Genomic DNA, 17,375 nt, shown 5'->3' on the forward strand with positions numbered 1-17,375 from the left:
AAAATGTCAGGACTGGGAAAGAAATGTGTGCTGATGCAAACAGCACTCATAAGCAAGTGGGTGTGTGCATTAAGACGTAATATGAATTTTAACACTCGCTGCAGCTAAAGGGAAAAAAAGCCAAAACAAAACCAAGAAACCAGGACCCACACTGTTTTTTCCAGTAGGTTTGGGGCAGAGTTAGGAAACACATTTGGTCTTACCATGTGGAGCCACCTCCAGTTTAAAATGTTGTTCTTCTCTTATATAAGATAGCTATAAACAGGATGGAGCAGTGGCCAGCTCTGATTTTCTCTAGTGAGTAAACAAACTAGAACAAAATCCCACAGAAACAAACCCAAGCACTGAGCCTGTTCCTTTGCCTGCCTAATCCTGGCCTTTCCTCCAAGTCCATAAGGCCAGCACAGCAATCTAATTTAATCACTGTTAATTGCATTTATCATCATCTGCTGAAATTCCAGGATCAAAATCTTACCAAAGGAATACTTCCCTAAACCTGTCAGAAGGCTCCGAAAGTCTCCTGGAACAAGGCACGTAATTGCCTTTTGAACAGATGAAAAAAACCACACACAAAATTGACAAAATTAAGGCTCTAAAAGACCAAATTGTGGGATTGGAGAGTCCCTCACAAAAGGCATCTCCATGGCTTAGAGTTAAAGCAGCTTAGGCTGATGCAGACGAGGCTTAATGAGCTTATTACTCATAAGGCTGAATGTCTCCATCAGAAAGTCAGGCATAAACAAGAATTTCATGGTAAAGCCAGTAGCTCTCAGATACACAGCCATGCAGCACAGGAAGGGAAATTAGAAAGGAGAGCAAGAGAAGGAAGATTGAAGACACAGCACTCATAATTTTTCAGTATGCCTTATCAAGCACTGCTTCATAATGATTAGAACTAAGACATCTGAAGCATAAAAATCATGTGCAAAGAGACAAACAGTACCAGGTCCAAGTTACCAAGCAGCTCTCCAGTTTCACAAGTATTTCTGTGATTCTAACAATGTGATTATAGTTCATTAAATATACTTGTTATAAGAACACATAGAACAGTTTGTCCTGGGTGGGGGGGGGGGGTCTAGCTCCGTAATGCTTCCATCTTAGAGTAAGAAGCTATCCACAGTTGCATCTGTTTTTACAAAGGTGAATTTATTGCTCAAAACCATTTGCCCTGACAGCCATGGAAGCTTAAATCCACAGACCCTGCAGAGCAATCCAAGCGTGTCTGCTGTGCTGCGATACGCACCTGCCTGCTCGAAGCTGGCCAATGCATTTCAGTGAAGAGAAACAAATAAGCATGAATTCCTAACAGTTTATGGTTACTGGTGGCTGACTGAAGAATGCTCCAGCATCTCTCATTGGTAAGTTCTGGTGCCACACATTGTGCCTTTTAGCTGATTACATTTCTGCATATTGGTTGCCCACAGATTTTAAGCGGATGTTAGAATTGTGCAGAGGCACTGCAAGGGAAATTGGTGGGCACTCCTTCTCACTAGGTTATAACCTGTCAAAAGGTAAGGATACTCTTCCTCTCTGCTTCTGGGAAATTCCCAGCATGCCCCCTTCACTCTCTATAACAGTGTTATTTAATGCTGTACATAATTATTCTGTAAAGTCTTCTTCACACTCAGAAACAGGAGCTTGAACGCTTTGGGAGTGAGATGCAGACAAAGTTAAGATAAAACACGTCAATTACTCACTGCTATTGTTACAAACTAATAGCGCTACAAGGCTGCTATTATGAACTGTCTTCTCTCCCCCAGCTCTGCATGAAGATCAATAACTTTTACAGCTCTCACAACTGTATTTATACAGTAAGGGTATTTACAGACATAAGAGGATTTATTGCTTGCTTTTATTCTGCAGTTATAATAAAGGATCATATAGCAGGATATGGTGTGTGCTTCCTCACCACCTCCCCCCCATTTTTTTTTTTTGGACTCATATGACAGTTAATGAGTCAGGATACTTCAAACCACAGACACTAACACTGGGTGCTATCTGAAATCCTAAGAGAGAACACAACATGTGATTCTGTACAAGCCATCATGCAGCCACATTGTGAGGCACAGCCATTTAAGTGCACTGCTGGTAGTTATGTCAAAGGTTTGATCTAACTACCACTGAAGCAAAAGTGAGTGTTTTACCATGTTAGCAAGGCAATAATTTCTACATTCCATACTTCTGCACTGTTAATGAAATTCTCTGGTGCTATTAATACTAATTGTAAAATGGCAAAACATTAGATTACATGTGTATAACCTGTAAGTGGCCTTTACTCTGAAAGGTCATTAAGCAAACAGCATTCAGAGATTTTCACACATGCAAAGAACTGATCGAAAGGTGATTAAGACAAAATAAGTAGTTGGGCATTGCTCATCTGTCATAACTGCATAGCAATGTAGCTTTTCACAAGGTCATTCAGAAGTGGGGATTTGTAACAATTTTCAATGTCCCTTTCAGAACTGAACACAAATACATCAGGCAGGGTGTCACTTTGAGTCTCATCTTCCTTAACAACTTGCCACAGATCATTGTCTCTAGCGGGGAAAAACATACCAGCAGCAGCTTCTTTTAAATAAAGGCTTTTCGAGCAAGTAGCAAGAACAAGACTGAAGATTCTCAGTTGTTTCAGTTGAGACAGAAAACAGTAATAGAATTAACCTCTGTAGTACTTTATACCAGGGAAGCACAGTTTTATATCTCAGAATTAGTCTTGACTCAATAATCCAAAGGTGAAGTGGTATAAACATATCCTCGTCGGGACAAGCAATACTGTAAGCTCTCTCCCATATTTGTAAATACAAATGATCACACTATAATTTGATGAGGTTAACACCAATACACATCCTTCACCCAGTGTCTGATATGTTTTCCTAAAATCAGGCTTTAAAATCAGATTAATCAGTGTTTTCATCAATTTCACTCGTGTGTAGATTACGGGTGAAGTTAAAATAACACAAGCAAGAGAAGTTTCACAAGAGTTTAGGTAGACTGAGTCTGAAGAAATCTATTAGTGTTCCATGCAACTCTTCCAGTACAAAGTTTAAATACCCAATACCCTACCAGAACAGTCACCACCATGCAGGACACTTACCTGGCATATAAGAGAACACTGTTCGAGTCTTTAAACATATCTAAACCTCAAAATTCAAGCAGACCTCCAGGCCACTGGCCGTTCTCTTGCAGGACACTAATCTTCTGTTGGAGCTCTTCCAATTCATACAAAATCATTTCATATTAAGCCATATAAGTGCCATACTCAGTGGGTTATACAGGAGATTCTCACCCAGTGAGTATTTACACAAAGCACGACAGCTCCAAATGAGAGCAAGAGATCCTACCCCGTACCAGCCAGCATAATGTGATGGTCACTTCCTGGGATGTACAAGTCCAATTTCTTTGTCAGTCAGAGCAGAGATTTGAACCTGGAACTTTTACACTCAAATCATGGGTCTTTCTGGACAGAAAGTCTACCTCTGCGGTTCTGCAAAGCCTCATATGTTGGTTTAAGGACCCTCCATTGAAGCTTTTGTAACTTCTCATACAGTTGTGTAAAAGATACAGGAAGGCTTTTGAGAAATTATTACCCTTAAGAAATTTCCTCTTCAGCTAGAAAATTTGGGCACTGGTGAAATACAGTGACAGCCAATGCTTAATAAGTGCCTTTCAATGGTATTTCTGCTACTCTCCTCTCATTTGTGCCTCTACACACAAGTGCTTTTTAAATTTAGACTCACTTGAAGACGTGTAATTTACATCTCTTCTCTGAGCCACTTTGAAACTGGCCACAAACTTCCAGAAAACAGACAAGTGTTGGTTCCATTTCACATTGCCAAATGCAGTTACTTAAACATCCAGACAAGTGTCATGCCACTCAGGTACGTGCACTTGACTCACACTCCTATTACTGACTGAGGAAAAGCAACAGACTTTCTAGCAAAGCTTAAGCCTGTAAGCAACAGCAAGAAGGAATTCCAACGGAAGTAGGAGCAGCACACATGCAGTTGCTTGAAGTACATGGCATGCTAGTAAGAGTTGTGATTTTTCTTCCTCAGGCTTTATCAGAGTGTATGCAAGGACTGCGAAATACTAAGAAGTTCGAAGAAAAATGAAAATACACAACATGCAATCATTTTTCGTTTACTCACTATATCCAATGGAGTTTTGCTTCCAATCTAATTAAAAATGTCAATTAGAACAATTAAAGACAGAAGTATTTAAGTATAATGGTAATCTGCAAGTGTTTCTAGCAGGGTTTTTTGCATTGATTTGTTTTTCCTGTACAATAAACTGCATTACAAGCACTGCATCAACAGAAGCCTAAACCAAGACCTGATCCTGTGTGCACCCATCTCTGCCTATCGATAGAATACTCCTGAAGCAGTGAGACTACTGCCTACTGCAGACAGACACTGTGAATAGATACCAGTTGCGTTACTTCGTAAGGAAGGAGGGGAGAGAGGAAAATAGTAAGAATGCTTAAGATCAATCTACTCAATTGACGAAATACGGACACAAAATACACACACTGTGGGAGACCTTGCCCGATGAAGTTAGGTTGCTTTGTAACCCTCAAATACCAACAAACCAGTGACAGTTTCTTTTTGAAAGTCCGCTCATGCAAGCAAACATCTTGCCTTGTATAAATACGCCTGATTACACCTCTACAATCCCAGTGCCCACAGCTCTTTCTGAGCTACACAGTCTAATGCAATGCCATATGCCATCATCAAATGCCCTTTTCATTTGATTCAGTAGATTTGAGTCAGATATTCTTCACACATTTACATTTAAACACCACACACACAGATACACAGACAAGTATTTAAAGCAACAGCAGAAGTCCATGACTTCTTCCAAACTGAAGGAAAAATGTCTCCTGCAGTTCTGCAATGGCCTTGTTATTCTCTGTCAGAAGACAGCAGACAGAAGTGCCTTGCTTTTCCACCCCAGGAAAATAAATACATAAACTAAAAAATAAAGACCAAATCTGTCAGAGAGACAAAATAAACCTCCAAGATGCCAGGCAATACTCCTACCCTACAAGCCAAAGTGTCAGCAGGGTGCCAGAGCAAATGGTAAATTCCTGCACTCATTCACTTCACAAAGCAGCATTAGATGTCTAGAAAATGTTCTTAGGTTCAATATTATCTAGTTTCCAAAACATAAAATCTAAGCCAAAATGCACTGCTATAAGCTAACATGTATCACCATACCTAGCATACATAGGCTCCTACTGATTGTTTAACTAGTGGGTATATCTGGCAGTAACGCTGACATTGAAACCTAAGTAATTAAATCAGTCTATCGTGATTTGGGTGGTTCTAGGACTAAAAGACAAATTAGGTTTATTAAAGTTATTTTCAAGCATTAAGTTCCTAAGTTCTTCTCCTCTTTAGAACCACTCCAGTTAATGACTTTGCACTTCTCCACTAACAAAGGAGCTTCCACACAGGAAAAGCTCTTGTAGGTACAAAGTCATTCACTGCATGAAACACTATCACCACTGGTTTTAGACTAAAACACTTACTTTAAGATATTGGTCGTGGGGACGGACAGGCATTTATGACGGAAAAAACTCAGAATGTATCCCCCAAATGAAGAGATCTGTGTCAAAAGGAGGTCTAGGGACTGCCACTTGGACAAGCATCTGAGCCAGATCCCTATATGGCTAAAGACTTTTTAACGCCTATCCCAACCACACTTGTGATCCACTCAACACTACCTACCACTGTCCTGCTCACAGATGGATGAATGAACAAATTCTTGCTGGTAAGAGACATATATAATTAGTAGCAGCCACACCAGATTTATGGGGTCTGTGATTTCAATTCCTCCCCAGGTTAAGGAACCAAGTGCTCTGAAGGCACAGTTTAACCATTTTCCCGTGGTAGCAGCCAGTCTAATAAAAAGTGTTTTCTTTCTCTTCAAACCCAGCCTCTCCCTCCATGGCACAGCCAAAGCAGCCTTCTGCTAGCAAGAAATCTCCCTCTGCGCCTTCTTCCTGTCACACACAGCTGTGCAGATCACTGTGCTTCAGGCAAGCAGACTGAAATCTGCCTTTCCTTTGGACATGGTTGTCAGTGAAACCATGCTCTCCTCCCAGCTGCTAATGAATTAGCCCCTGTGCTGATGTGATTTCTATTAGCCAAAAAGCGAATTTCATTTGCTGTTTGAATAAAGAGCAGAGTAAAAGAAAAGAATAACCACTGATTCTTACAGTCAGAGAAGAGATTTCACTCCAGGAGACAGGCATTTCATTCTGTTTGCCCTAACACTGCACAGAAACCTATTTTTGCCAGCACAAAGTGCTTGACTGGCTCTCCAGACAGAACTTCAGCGTGAAATTACCATTTCAATTTCACTGTTCACACCAATAAGGATTTTGTGATAAGAGATCACTTCAATGAAAAAACCCACCATAATTTTATTGCTTTCAAAGTAGCTTGGTGATGTGATCAGCTCTAAAACACCAGCTAGCGACCATGACCAATATCCCTGACTACCCAACACTAAAGAAGTCAGTGCTATGCTAACCAAACGTGAGGTTATTTTTAGAGGCAGGGAAGCAGATGGGAGTTTCGGTTGCTTGCGAGCACACATGCCCACCATTGAGCCTTCATGAATGGCTCCTTACAGAGGATCTGCTTCCACTCTTCTATTTTTAGCAACATCACGTCATTCACTGCAGTGCAACAACCCCACTAACATCCCAGACAACCTAAAGGTCCTCCAGGAAAAAGGAGTCTGTCATCGAGCTCTGTGGTTGAACACACAAACACAGATTTTATTTGTTTGGGTCAAAGGATGTGACCTTTTCACTCTTAATGCTTATTTCTCCTAATACCTCCCCTCTTCCCAAGAAGAGTTATAGCTAAATTCCAGCCAAGGTATTTGGCTCACAGCAAACACATTAGTCAAAAAAATGAAAATATATGGTAGATAAACCAGCCTTTCCTAAACTGTCCCGAAACACGTAGGTATCTCATCATGCTGAGAAGCTGTGGTGCTTAAAACACAGATCAAATCCCTCAGCAAAGGGAACTCCACTGGATCCTGCATCCTCTTCTGCAGACTTTCTTAAGTGAGCATTTATTTAGAAGTAAGCTATTTTAAATACCTCTTATAAAAAAGCAGGGGAAAGAGGGGAAGCAAAATTAATGTAACAAGGTCTTTGATAAACTTGACATATTCTGGAACACTGAAATAATTCCCTGACATTTTGCTTAAGTACAGTGTTGTGCATGTAGAGAAATACTAGTAACCGTTATTGATAAAATCAAGCTTATTGTTTCACCCACTTTGCCTTAGCTTTGATCAGAATTAAAACTTGGTATTTTATATGACCTCTTTCCTCTAACAGCTTTATGCCCGTAAAGAACTGTCTTATTCTACGGAAGATAATGCCTAGATATTTTCATCTATGAGCTACCAATAATATTTATCCAAGGGATAAATCAGTAAAATAACAGTGAATTTGGCACTGAAAAATAATGCTTTTATTTCAGTAATCCTGCCTGAATATCCTCTTCAGGATGGAAGGGACTGGAAATATTTTAGGAGTATTCTGTATGTCAGAATTCCTGTGATGCAGATTTGTGTTTCAAAGTCAGCACTTTTATGACAGATATCAATTTTAAAGTCATGCCTAGAAGCAATTAAGCCTCACCGAATTCTTCACTCAAATATGAATAACTAAAGCAGTTGAAGTACCATGGTTAATAGCTACCAGAAATACAGATCATGGTTCATGACAAAATCCTTGTCATAGGTCCACTACAGAGAGCACGACACACTGTGACCAAGCCACCAGTCAGCCTCACAAGTCAGTGAGGCTCCTTTCCATCTGCATCAGATGAATACTTACTGCAGCTTTTAGACAGAGCCTTCAAAGAGCTGTGAATAACCATCACTCTGTCAAAACCAATCCGATTGCATTACAGAATTGCGATGCCTATCAGTGACACTACTTTACCAGATGAAGGCAGAATCAAAAATTAGCTTAACACCTGGGAGTCTCATGTTGGAATAGGTGATAAACTTAGGTACGAGAATTATTTCCATTTCATCCCAAAAGCACAATTACCTTTCAACTACTGGTCTTGACCCTTTTGCCATCCTGAATCCAAGCAATGCAAAGAGATCAGCATAAAGGTGGTGTCTATATCAATTAGTCATTATTAACAGATACAAAGTTATAAAACTCAGGACTTGGTAACTCACTAGAGCTAGGGAACAACTGCTCACACAAAACAGAATCACCTTCTTCTGACAGCCAGTGCAAAGATGGTGCGCCCCCGTCCTACTGTTGATAGAGCACAAATGCTTTCTGGTACATTTAGCTTTTGTATTCCAGAGATAAAACGAGATGTCTGTCAGCCTCTAAACACCAATAGCAAAATCCCACAAGCCTTTCAGGCAGACACCCTAGTCCGCAATACTGCTCCTTTGCATTCAAAAGGCTAAAATTCATAGCACTTTTCTTTTCACCAGTGTACACAGAAGAGCTGTATGCCTTTAACTCTGGAAATTATGCTTGACCTTGGGTTTCTGTGCTGCAGCTGTAGTCACAAAGACAGGAGAATGACATGGAAAAACATTGGATTTCTCTGTCCAAATATAGAACACTTGCTGCACAGCTGTCTCTAGCCCACAGTTTGCATTTCAATCTCCAGAATTAAAAGAAAACCCAACACCTCAGATAGGCACTGCATTGCCAGCTCTTCCTTTTGTCTTGCAAGCCTAAGCAACACTGGGACTTGATAGCAGGTCATTGTCTGCAACTGATCTGTTGCTAGACAATGTGCACAGCAACAAGTGAAAGAAAAGAGAGGTGACCTTGCTCTGTGCCTGCTCCATGCCTCACAGCACACGGGGACCATGATACGAAGGCTGAAAGAGAATTCCTTACTGAAGATGCTTTTATGGAGGTCCCTGCTCATGCAAGTCATGCAAGAATCTGGTGGAAAGACATGGGTAAGGTTTCAATATTGTTTGCTGTAGCCATACAAGTGTAGACTTGTACACAGCCAAGAGCGGGCTACTCTCTCTATATATGTACCCTTCAAATACCAAGAACCTTTCCTTTTGTTCCAAATGGGCAGCAGGTTTAGCAGAGGACTCTTTCATCCCCCGGGGCAGAACCACAAGAGATGAGCTCAGGTAGAAGGCTCTGAATAAGGAAAGGCCAAACTTGCTGCCACAAGCAACAAAGGAGCAGTGATATTTTAAGTGTCCTAAATATACATGCTTGCAGGTGGGAGCTAAAAAGGTTTAATATCCCACCTGACATTCTGACCCAGGGTATAATTACAGGTCAAGCTTTCCAAGCTGCTGTGACCCTGATGTAGGCCAGCTGCAGTATTTCTCCTGAAATGGCAGGAACTGACAGCGCTGGTACGTGTGGTGTGAAAGCAGCATGTGCTGTGCAGAGCTCATTTTCAATAATTAAGAACTTTGACTCTTCAACAAAGAAAGAATGAACCAAAGAACACAGAACAGTAACCAGCACACAGTGTGCTTACTAAAGCAGATCTATACAATACTCTAATTAGAGCTCTTAATTTTTTAAGCAATTAAAGCCTATTTATACATGACACAATAATTTTGGGTCACCCTGTATATCAAGCAGTTCAGTTAACACCTCTCTTCATGACACTTCTTTTTACAAGTCACAAACTTCTATAAATCCATACTATACCTCTCCCAAATCCAATTTTTGGCTAAAAATATTTGGCTTCTTATGAGATACAATTTCTAATCATTCAGGTCCAGGATATTAAAAAACAACAACCACACCCAGTTACATTACATACAAGGTTAATCTTGATTATGGTAACTCTATCAATGCTGCTATTGCTTCACCGGGGCAAAAAGGCATTGCAGGTATGCAGCTGACAAAAGCTATTTACTCTCAATTTGCAAGTCATATAATGTGCCCGGTAAATAAGGCACATACGCTGCCACGCACTGGGAACTATCCCTTACTGCTAGCACATACACATATACTGGGAATATGTTGACAACAGTTAAAAGTAATTTGAGCACACATAAACTCCACTCAGAGACAACATTTAAACACCAGCTTGTTAAACAAGGACTGGATTATCAAGATGAACACATTTCTAAGATCCATCTGGTTGCATATATTTGAGTTTGCTGCACCACATTGCACGGTTTTTACAGATTTCTGAATATCCAAAGAACTCAAATAGTAACTGTCGGGGAAGTTCATAATACTGGCATAGGCACATGCGTATCAGCAGGTAAGAGACTTCTGAAACTGCCTGAGCACTCACCAGTTCCAAACACTGCCGGTGCCCATATGCAGCAGCATAATGCACAGTGTTGTACCCCTCTTTGTCTTGGATAGATGGATTGGCATCATTCTGTAGGAGGAACTCCAGACACCTGTGGACAATTCACTAGTGTAAATGTGAGCTCACAATATTTAAGAGACTCATCCCTCATTGCAGCTAGGAGTGACCCTGGAAACTGGCAGTTAATTCTAGCAGCACCTCAGATTGCATTTCACCAACAGCTCCTCACATTCACCATTATTTCAAACAGAAAATCCCCACTCATCTTTGAGGATGAGCTTCATAAAAACCAATTTCAACCTAAGCTTTGCAGGTACTCTAGATTACAAAAAGTATTGTCTATGACAAAGGCCAAAAGAAAACTACACAACTCTGTACCATCATGTACACAGCCTAGAACTGCTGCAACTCATGTAAAAACTTTTATCAAACCACTCGCCTCCGAACATGCACTATGGCCAGCTGAAAAATAGACTTAACTGAGTTAATTTCCTGGCATATATGTACATAAACACATTTTCTTCTCTTGTTTGGTTTTGTATTTTGTTTTAAATCATGTGCTTTTCAAAGGATCCCTTATGTTCCTGCCACTTTTTCTTATAAACATCATGAAACCACTTTGTTATTAGTTCTGTCTTCTGTAGCTTGTAATTTGTGGTGAATGTAAGGCTGTCATATGAAAAAAGAGATTTTTAAAACAAAAACTAGATGAAAATGTCAATCTGAGTAAATGCGTCGGGGAAGCCATTGGCTACTTCCTTTTGCAACATACATACTCAGTGCAAAGCATTAAAATAAGGCAGTGCATGATACTAAAGAATTATGAAATTACTGAGGCAGTGCATTTTCAGCAACATTTCAGCAACAAGCACAGAAACAGAAATGTTAGGTATTATGTGCACAGAGAAGAGTGTAGAGCTTTTTCCTTCAGGTTAGCCTTCACTAAAGCCAAGCACTGTGTTTAGCAGAGCAATGAATGAGCAAAAGCAGAGTGTAAAACTGCAGCCCAAAGCAGCGGCATTCTCCAGAAATGAGGTCTAACTGCTTTACTGACACCAAACTTACAATGCAGCTTCTTTTTCCTTCATCTCAGTGGCTCTTTCAAGTTCTTCAGCATTTTCATGGGAGTTACCTAAAATATTCTTTCTTCTTAGCATAGAGGACAGAAAAATGCAACTTATTTCATAAGTATCATACCAGTGATCTTGATGCAGTCTGCCACCCATCCCCAACCTCCTCTGCAAGGAGCTCACCTCCTCCAGCCAACAGCAAGAATTACATAAATTGAGTGCACTGCATGAGTCTGCAGCTGATGAGTTTTGCAAGCTATGGAGACAACTACAATGTGCTAGTTTATTGACCTGCAAATCAATGCCAGGAATGAAAAAAGAAAGAAATCTGGTTTCTATCACAAACAGTTTGATCATCACTTTCTAGTCCTCCCGTTTCTCACACAACAATGTTGTGCATTTTGTTTCCTCTGCAGAGAGGAACTCAGGACTACCGAGCTTGCTTCTTCCTACAGTAACCTGCTAGTTCTCCAGCATTTAGGATTTAGAGAAACTTTAATCACTGATACTGAATCAGCCTATTTGATTCTGCATTAGCTGAGTTGCTAGCTCTTCTTCACTGTCTGTGAATCATCTTGGAAACAATATGTGGATCTTCCAGTGAAGTTCTTCAGATTCTTCAAAGAATGTCTTCTCAGCATGTCTTCATATTCCTGCACCCTCCTGGATTACTTTTGGCACCTCTGCTTCCCAGCTGGATGGATGGCACACAGAATACTATAATTTGTGATCTTACAGCCTTAAGCTTTTTTGGCCACTAAAGCTAACAGAGAATATGTTTACAAACTGCTGTCATCACGGATTGGTAGCTTGAAAGGTTTGTAGAAGGACACTTTGCTAATTTCAATCCATGTAACGTGCAAATTCCAGACTGGCTTCTGCACAATGTAGAACCGTACATTCCTTCTTGACTATGCATTTTCCCATTTGTAATATCAAGATCCGACATTCTTCCTGTGGGTGCTAGCAATAATGGGTTGTTCTGCAAACGCAGGGTCTGTCTGATGTCCACTGACTCTGAGAAAATTTAATTACTAATAAAATAACTCCCCTGAATATTAATATTGCAAGCTCATAAACAGCACTCGTGTGCTATGCTGAAGTTCTACCTGCAGTTGTTTTCAGTTAACTACAGATGTGTGACATCCCAGAAAAAGATTCCCTGCACCAAGACTTCTTGCTCATACTTGCCCACATCCAAAGTTAAATAATTATGAAGATTCTTTGGGCTGAGACTGCCTCACCTTGGGAGTTTTTTGCCATTCAGCAGGAAAAAAAGATATGCTGACCTATAATATCATGGGCTGCTGTTTGCATTTCATCTGTGTAACAAGACTTCTTCCAGAGCATCTCAAACTGGAAAATTTAATGAGAAGACAGCATCACAACATCAGATTCAATTTAGGTTTGGACTATGAGGGCAAATAAAGGCCACATAGTCCTGACAATGTTCAGGATGTGACTAAAGCAAGCTTTTGTTTTTAATTAGTTATGGAAGTAGATGTATCCTGAAGTTAACCAAGAGCTTGTTTAAATGCAGGCACTTCACCTACAGAGCCAAAAGCTGAAAAACACACACCAAATCGCCACTGTCAACATCTCAAGTAACACCTCTCCTGAGCAAGACAGAATTAGAAACAGCCAGTGCTGAAAGCCTTCCTACAAGCCTACTCTGATTGCAATGACAAGCACAGACTTTTGAAGACCCTGCTGCCTTCTTTCCAGCACTGTTCAGGTTTGAGGATGATAAGGAAGACATTCTTTGTATCACAGCAAATGATGAAGAAGCTACCAAGGCTCTGGTATGGCATCCAAACCTCTACCATAACGTTAAGCCTCAGTTTTCCTGTGAAGCCTCAGTGGTTTTGAGATGGTATTCTGCTGGGAATAAGCCAGATGTATTTTTACCAGACCTCACTACACAAGAAACCTTAGCGGCTAGAAGAATGAGAGAGAGAAACATGGGATAACCTACAATAAACACAGGCCACTAACAGTTTTAAGAGAGAACTAACAGGATAACTGAACTTGTTTTACAGAGTATGTTATAAGGATGAGATTGCCAAAATATGCAACTATCTGGGAATTAGGAATTGCAGTCTCTAACCACAGGATTTCTAAGCGTTGCAGCTGTTTTCCCCCCTTCTCACAAGAAGAGCACTGCATTCTGCCAAAAGATATTCCCCAGTCCCCTCTCTTTTTAAAGTCTCTGAAAGCAACCTGTTTGGCCAGTGAGAGCATTTTTATCAGCTCTGAGAGTGGAGACAGACTGATGGGTAGTTCTACCCCATCTCTTCAAGAAAGTCTGTCAGAATGGCTAAATGTCTTTCTGTCACTGCAGCCCACCTAGGAAAACCCCTGCTGCTGTCTCTTGCCCCATCCCTTCTGAGGGACTTGCAAAGCAGATGTAGAAAATTCTCTGATCTTACTCGTGTGAGGAAACCACATAGAGGAAAACAGAAAATGTGGTGCAAAATAGTTCAGTAGGACACTGTGGCTGTAAAACTGTGGGTTACATCAAAAGTAACTGAGCTGAAATGCCACATCATCTGGGGATTTGGCGTATAGTCAGAGCAACTCAGTGTAGAGCTACACGCACATCTGAGGGAAACTCCTTTGCTAGAAGGATCATTTTTTTTGGCTCAAGTAAAATAGCATCATGAAGAGAACAGAATTACTCTAATTTAGCAGAACACTTTAAACAAGGAATACAAAGAGGCTTCCTTACTTTCGGTCTATGTCAGAAGCAGCAGCATAGTGCAAAGGGGTGCGTCCCCAGTCATCTGTTTCATTAATATTGGCTCCTGTTGTCACCAGTGTCTCAATACAGTGGAAATGACAATTTGCAGCTGCATAGTGCAAAGGTGTCCTGCAACATAAGTGACAATTTGTTACCTCGTATTCCAGTATGCACCAGCAAGGATAATAAGAAATCTTAACTGCTGCATTGCTACAGAATTCCAGCAGTCAGTATCAGTGCCTTGTGTTCCTGTGATGAAATGCAAGTTATGGAAATTTAACAAAACACTGTGTTAATAGGAAGTTCTGGTGCTCCTACAAAGCCTGATAGGATTCACATCATCAGCCTGTGCTTTGCAAACAGCCTATTTCCAGTGACAGCCTCTGCTGTTGCTCTGCATACACGCTACTTTCTTCAAGTTGGGAGGCAGAGCAAAGCATGGTGTCCCTCTGAGCGTCTTATTTAGGTGGCATAGCAACACTCATAGCAACACTTCATGTGTAGGAAAAAAACCCTCAGAGAGGCACGTCAAATCACAGCAATCCTCCCATTGTAACCCAGGTGCTGTCTTGGGCACACAAGCACAAGAATTTAGGCAATGAAAGAAGCAATAAGGAAAAAAAAATGAACCTGTGATATTTTTAAACCAGAAAACTCAAGAGGGTGGAATGGCTTTTATGTATTTAATGAAGTCTGCACCTGTCTGTCTGGCATATAACTGTGGCAGCAAGAGTTCTGCAGGGAAGGCCAAACTCCTACATTATTTTACTGTCATTTTTCATAGAAGATACGATTTCCAGACTGAGGCAAGTCTTTCTTCCTGGCCTTCTAGATTCTTTTATTTTTAAAATAAGCTTCATCATTTACTTACCTCCCACATTTGTCCTTCTTATTAAAATCTGCTCCACTGCTTTGCAAGAGTTTTATACATTCAACATTACTGGAAAGATAAGGAAAGAAAACAAAACATGAACAAACCAGAAGTTTACATCTGTGTTGCCCCCTGCCTTCAAATAAGAGAGCTCCTCTATTTTGTATTATTTGCAATGCAAAACCGAAGCAGAGCCAAATGCAATGTGAAATTCAATCCACTCGAACATGAAGCTTTAAAAAGCTAATTCCTTTTTTTCTAGAAAACCTTTAACTTCCCTTTTGCAGAAGAAAACCAATTCATTTTCCAAATAGAGCACACTAAATACGATGTGGGTTCAGTGTGTTTGGAGGTTTGCAATGGGACCTGTACTCTAATGGTTCCTGCACGGAACTGGCATTTTATGAGAGAATTTTAGGAGAAAGTGGTTGCTAGCTCATAAAATGCCAGTCCAATAATGAAGAGGTGACATTTAACGAATTCCACCCCCGTTCAGCAAAGCAGTCAACAGGAATCACTTTGCTCAAATCCTGTTTACTTAGTGAGATTTAATCACAAGAGTTCCTCACAGGGTAACTCTTTTACATGATTCGTTGACTATTGACAGATTTAAGCACATCTCTAAGCGCTTGGCTGAATAAGGGGCACAGCTATTTGAAGTGATTGTCATATCAATGTTGTATTTATGTAAGTGGATGAGTTGGACTCCTTTGTATCTGCTGAAGGAATTCACCACATCATAGCTGCTTCTTCATCTTTAAAGCGAGGTGATTTTTAATAGAATACAAAACAGCTCAACTCTCACATCTTTTGTAATGCAAGCGAATATGTATATGACTCCAAGCCAGAAAATGACATAAAGAAGTGCAGCACTTTCCAAGACTCCCTGTCATTCACAGGGACAATAAATCATTGGTGTTCACAATCAGACGAGCAGGCCTTTGAAGCATGTTCTTTTCCTAGTACTCATGCAACTCCCATTAATATAATCGGAGCAACAGGCATGTGTCAGGAAAAAAATGAATGCCTTTTCTATAGCTCCAGCTCAAGGAGAAAAAGAAGACTGGATGCAATATGCTGGCATACGTTCATCCCTACTCTAACTTGCTATTGCATAAAATAGCTACAGAACACTCACCACAACGTACTAAAAATAAAAACACTTGTTAGTGATGACAATTGCAGTAAACCACCGGAAAAATACGGTTTATTTTCATGAGCCACTTTTGCTTCTTACAAAGCCTCTCCTTGTCTTTGAGACTTCCAGGTTGTTTTTCTTATTCTTTTTGGGGTACAGCCTTATTGAACTATACCATAATCATCTTCATCCAAGCAACAGTCATACCCCTGCTATTAATGTCAGAGAGGTATCAAGAAGGGTAACACCATAAGGATAATAGAAACAGTATTTGGACCAATTTTATTACTTTTTTGTAATAATAAAAACTTTGTGATATTTGTTTTGGTTCACTGAGAAGAAAAAACAACTTCCAGAAAGACCGCCAAGTGCTTGCTGTGGATGACCATTTCTGCTTGCTATAACCACAGAGAATCCAAGCTGGGTTCTAGCCAAGGCTCCATTTCGGCTGTTTACTGAGCCATAAAGTACTCAACAGAAGAGTCAAAACTCAATGCTTGCCAAATGCTCTGTCCTTTTGCTAGGTTAACTTCACAGCACTCCACTGACAATTACTTGGAAATATTTAAACTAACGGGATGCTACATTTACAACTTAAATTGATGCATTTCATTTTCATTTGTTGCCATTTCTGGTCTCCTAGCACTTATCAGGAATGCATCACTTGGAGAGAACAAGAGTCTTTTGCCTTTTCAATGTGGAGGTTGAGGGTTATTTGTTTGTTCTGGGGTTGGTTTTTTGTTGTTGGTTTGCTTTGCTGTGTTTTCTTCTAGTATCTTTTCAATTTGCACCTGAAAAATGGGAAAGAGGGAGATGAGCTGTGTTTGGACTCCAGGGTTTCAATATGATGGGCACTGTTGCATCTTCAGACAAGGACACAGTCCAAAGGTGGATGCCAGGAATAACTCTCCTACCAGCAGCATCCCAGGAGCTACAGCTTACTCACTTTGTCCCATGTGCTGGTGATTTCCTGCTGAGTGCTGGCCCTCAGCAATGGTTGTGGTCAAGACAGACTCAGGTGATTATGCAGTACCCCCATCTGAAGCTGAGGCAGTCTTCACAAGGCCATGAAAAGAGTTTTACCCTATGGCTGAAAGCCGTGCTTCAAATCACCCAGCTCTCTGCAGTAGACAAAATCGGACCATCTCCTTTACTTTGCAAGCAACCCCTACATGAGGGCAGTGGCAAAAGACAGCTTCAAGTGACCCAAATTTGACATCAGACTGCTTTGCTTCCC

The 17,375-nt window shown here is 40.5% G+C and overlaps 1 protein-coding gene across 10 annotated transcripts in view; it reads right to left on the reverse strand.

The window, feature by feature from the left end:
• The window catches only part of ANKRD44 (ankyrin repeat domain 44), a 138,166-nt gene that overhangs the window by 23,082 nt on the left and 97,709 nt on the right, over positions 1-17,375 (reverse strand). For 6 of the 10 annotated variants that reach the window (XR_010610642.1, XM_065669970.1, XM_065669973.1 and 3 more), the window contains exons 13-16: positions 15,001-15,069; positions 14,118-14,258; positions 11,385-11,468; positions 10,299-10,410 (exon numbers count right to left, since the gene is read on the reverse strand). Coding sequence is in view for 9 of the 10 variants with exons in the window: in XM_065669970.1 (XP_065526042.1) it covers positions 10,299-10,410; positions 11,385-11,468; positions 14,118-14,258; positions 15,001-15,069 (406 nt within the window). In the remaining variant the exon portion in view is untranslated. The remainder of the gene's footprint in view (positions 1-10,298; positions 10,411-11,384; positions 11,469-14,117; positions 14,259-15,000; positions 15,070-17,375) is intronic. The other 4 variants (XM_065669975.1, XM_065669971.1, XM_065669974.1 and 1 more) reach the window with 1 other exon arrangement.

This window comes from Lathamus discolor, chromosome 3 (assembly GCF_037157495.1).
Source record: "Lathamus discolor isolate bLatDis1 chromosome 3, bLatDis1.hap1, whole genome shotgun sequence".
In the NCBI taxonomy this organism is placed as follows: domain Eukaryota; kingdom Metazoa; phylum Chordata; class Aves; order Psittaciformes; family Psittacidae; genus Lathamus; species Lathamus discolor.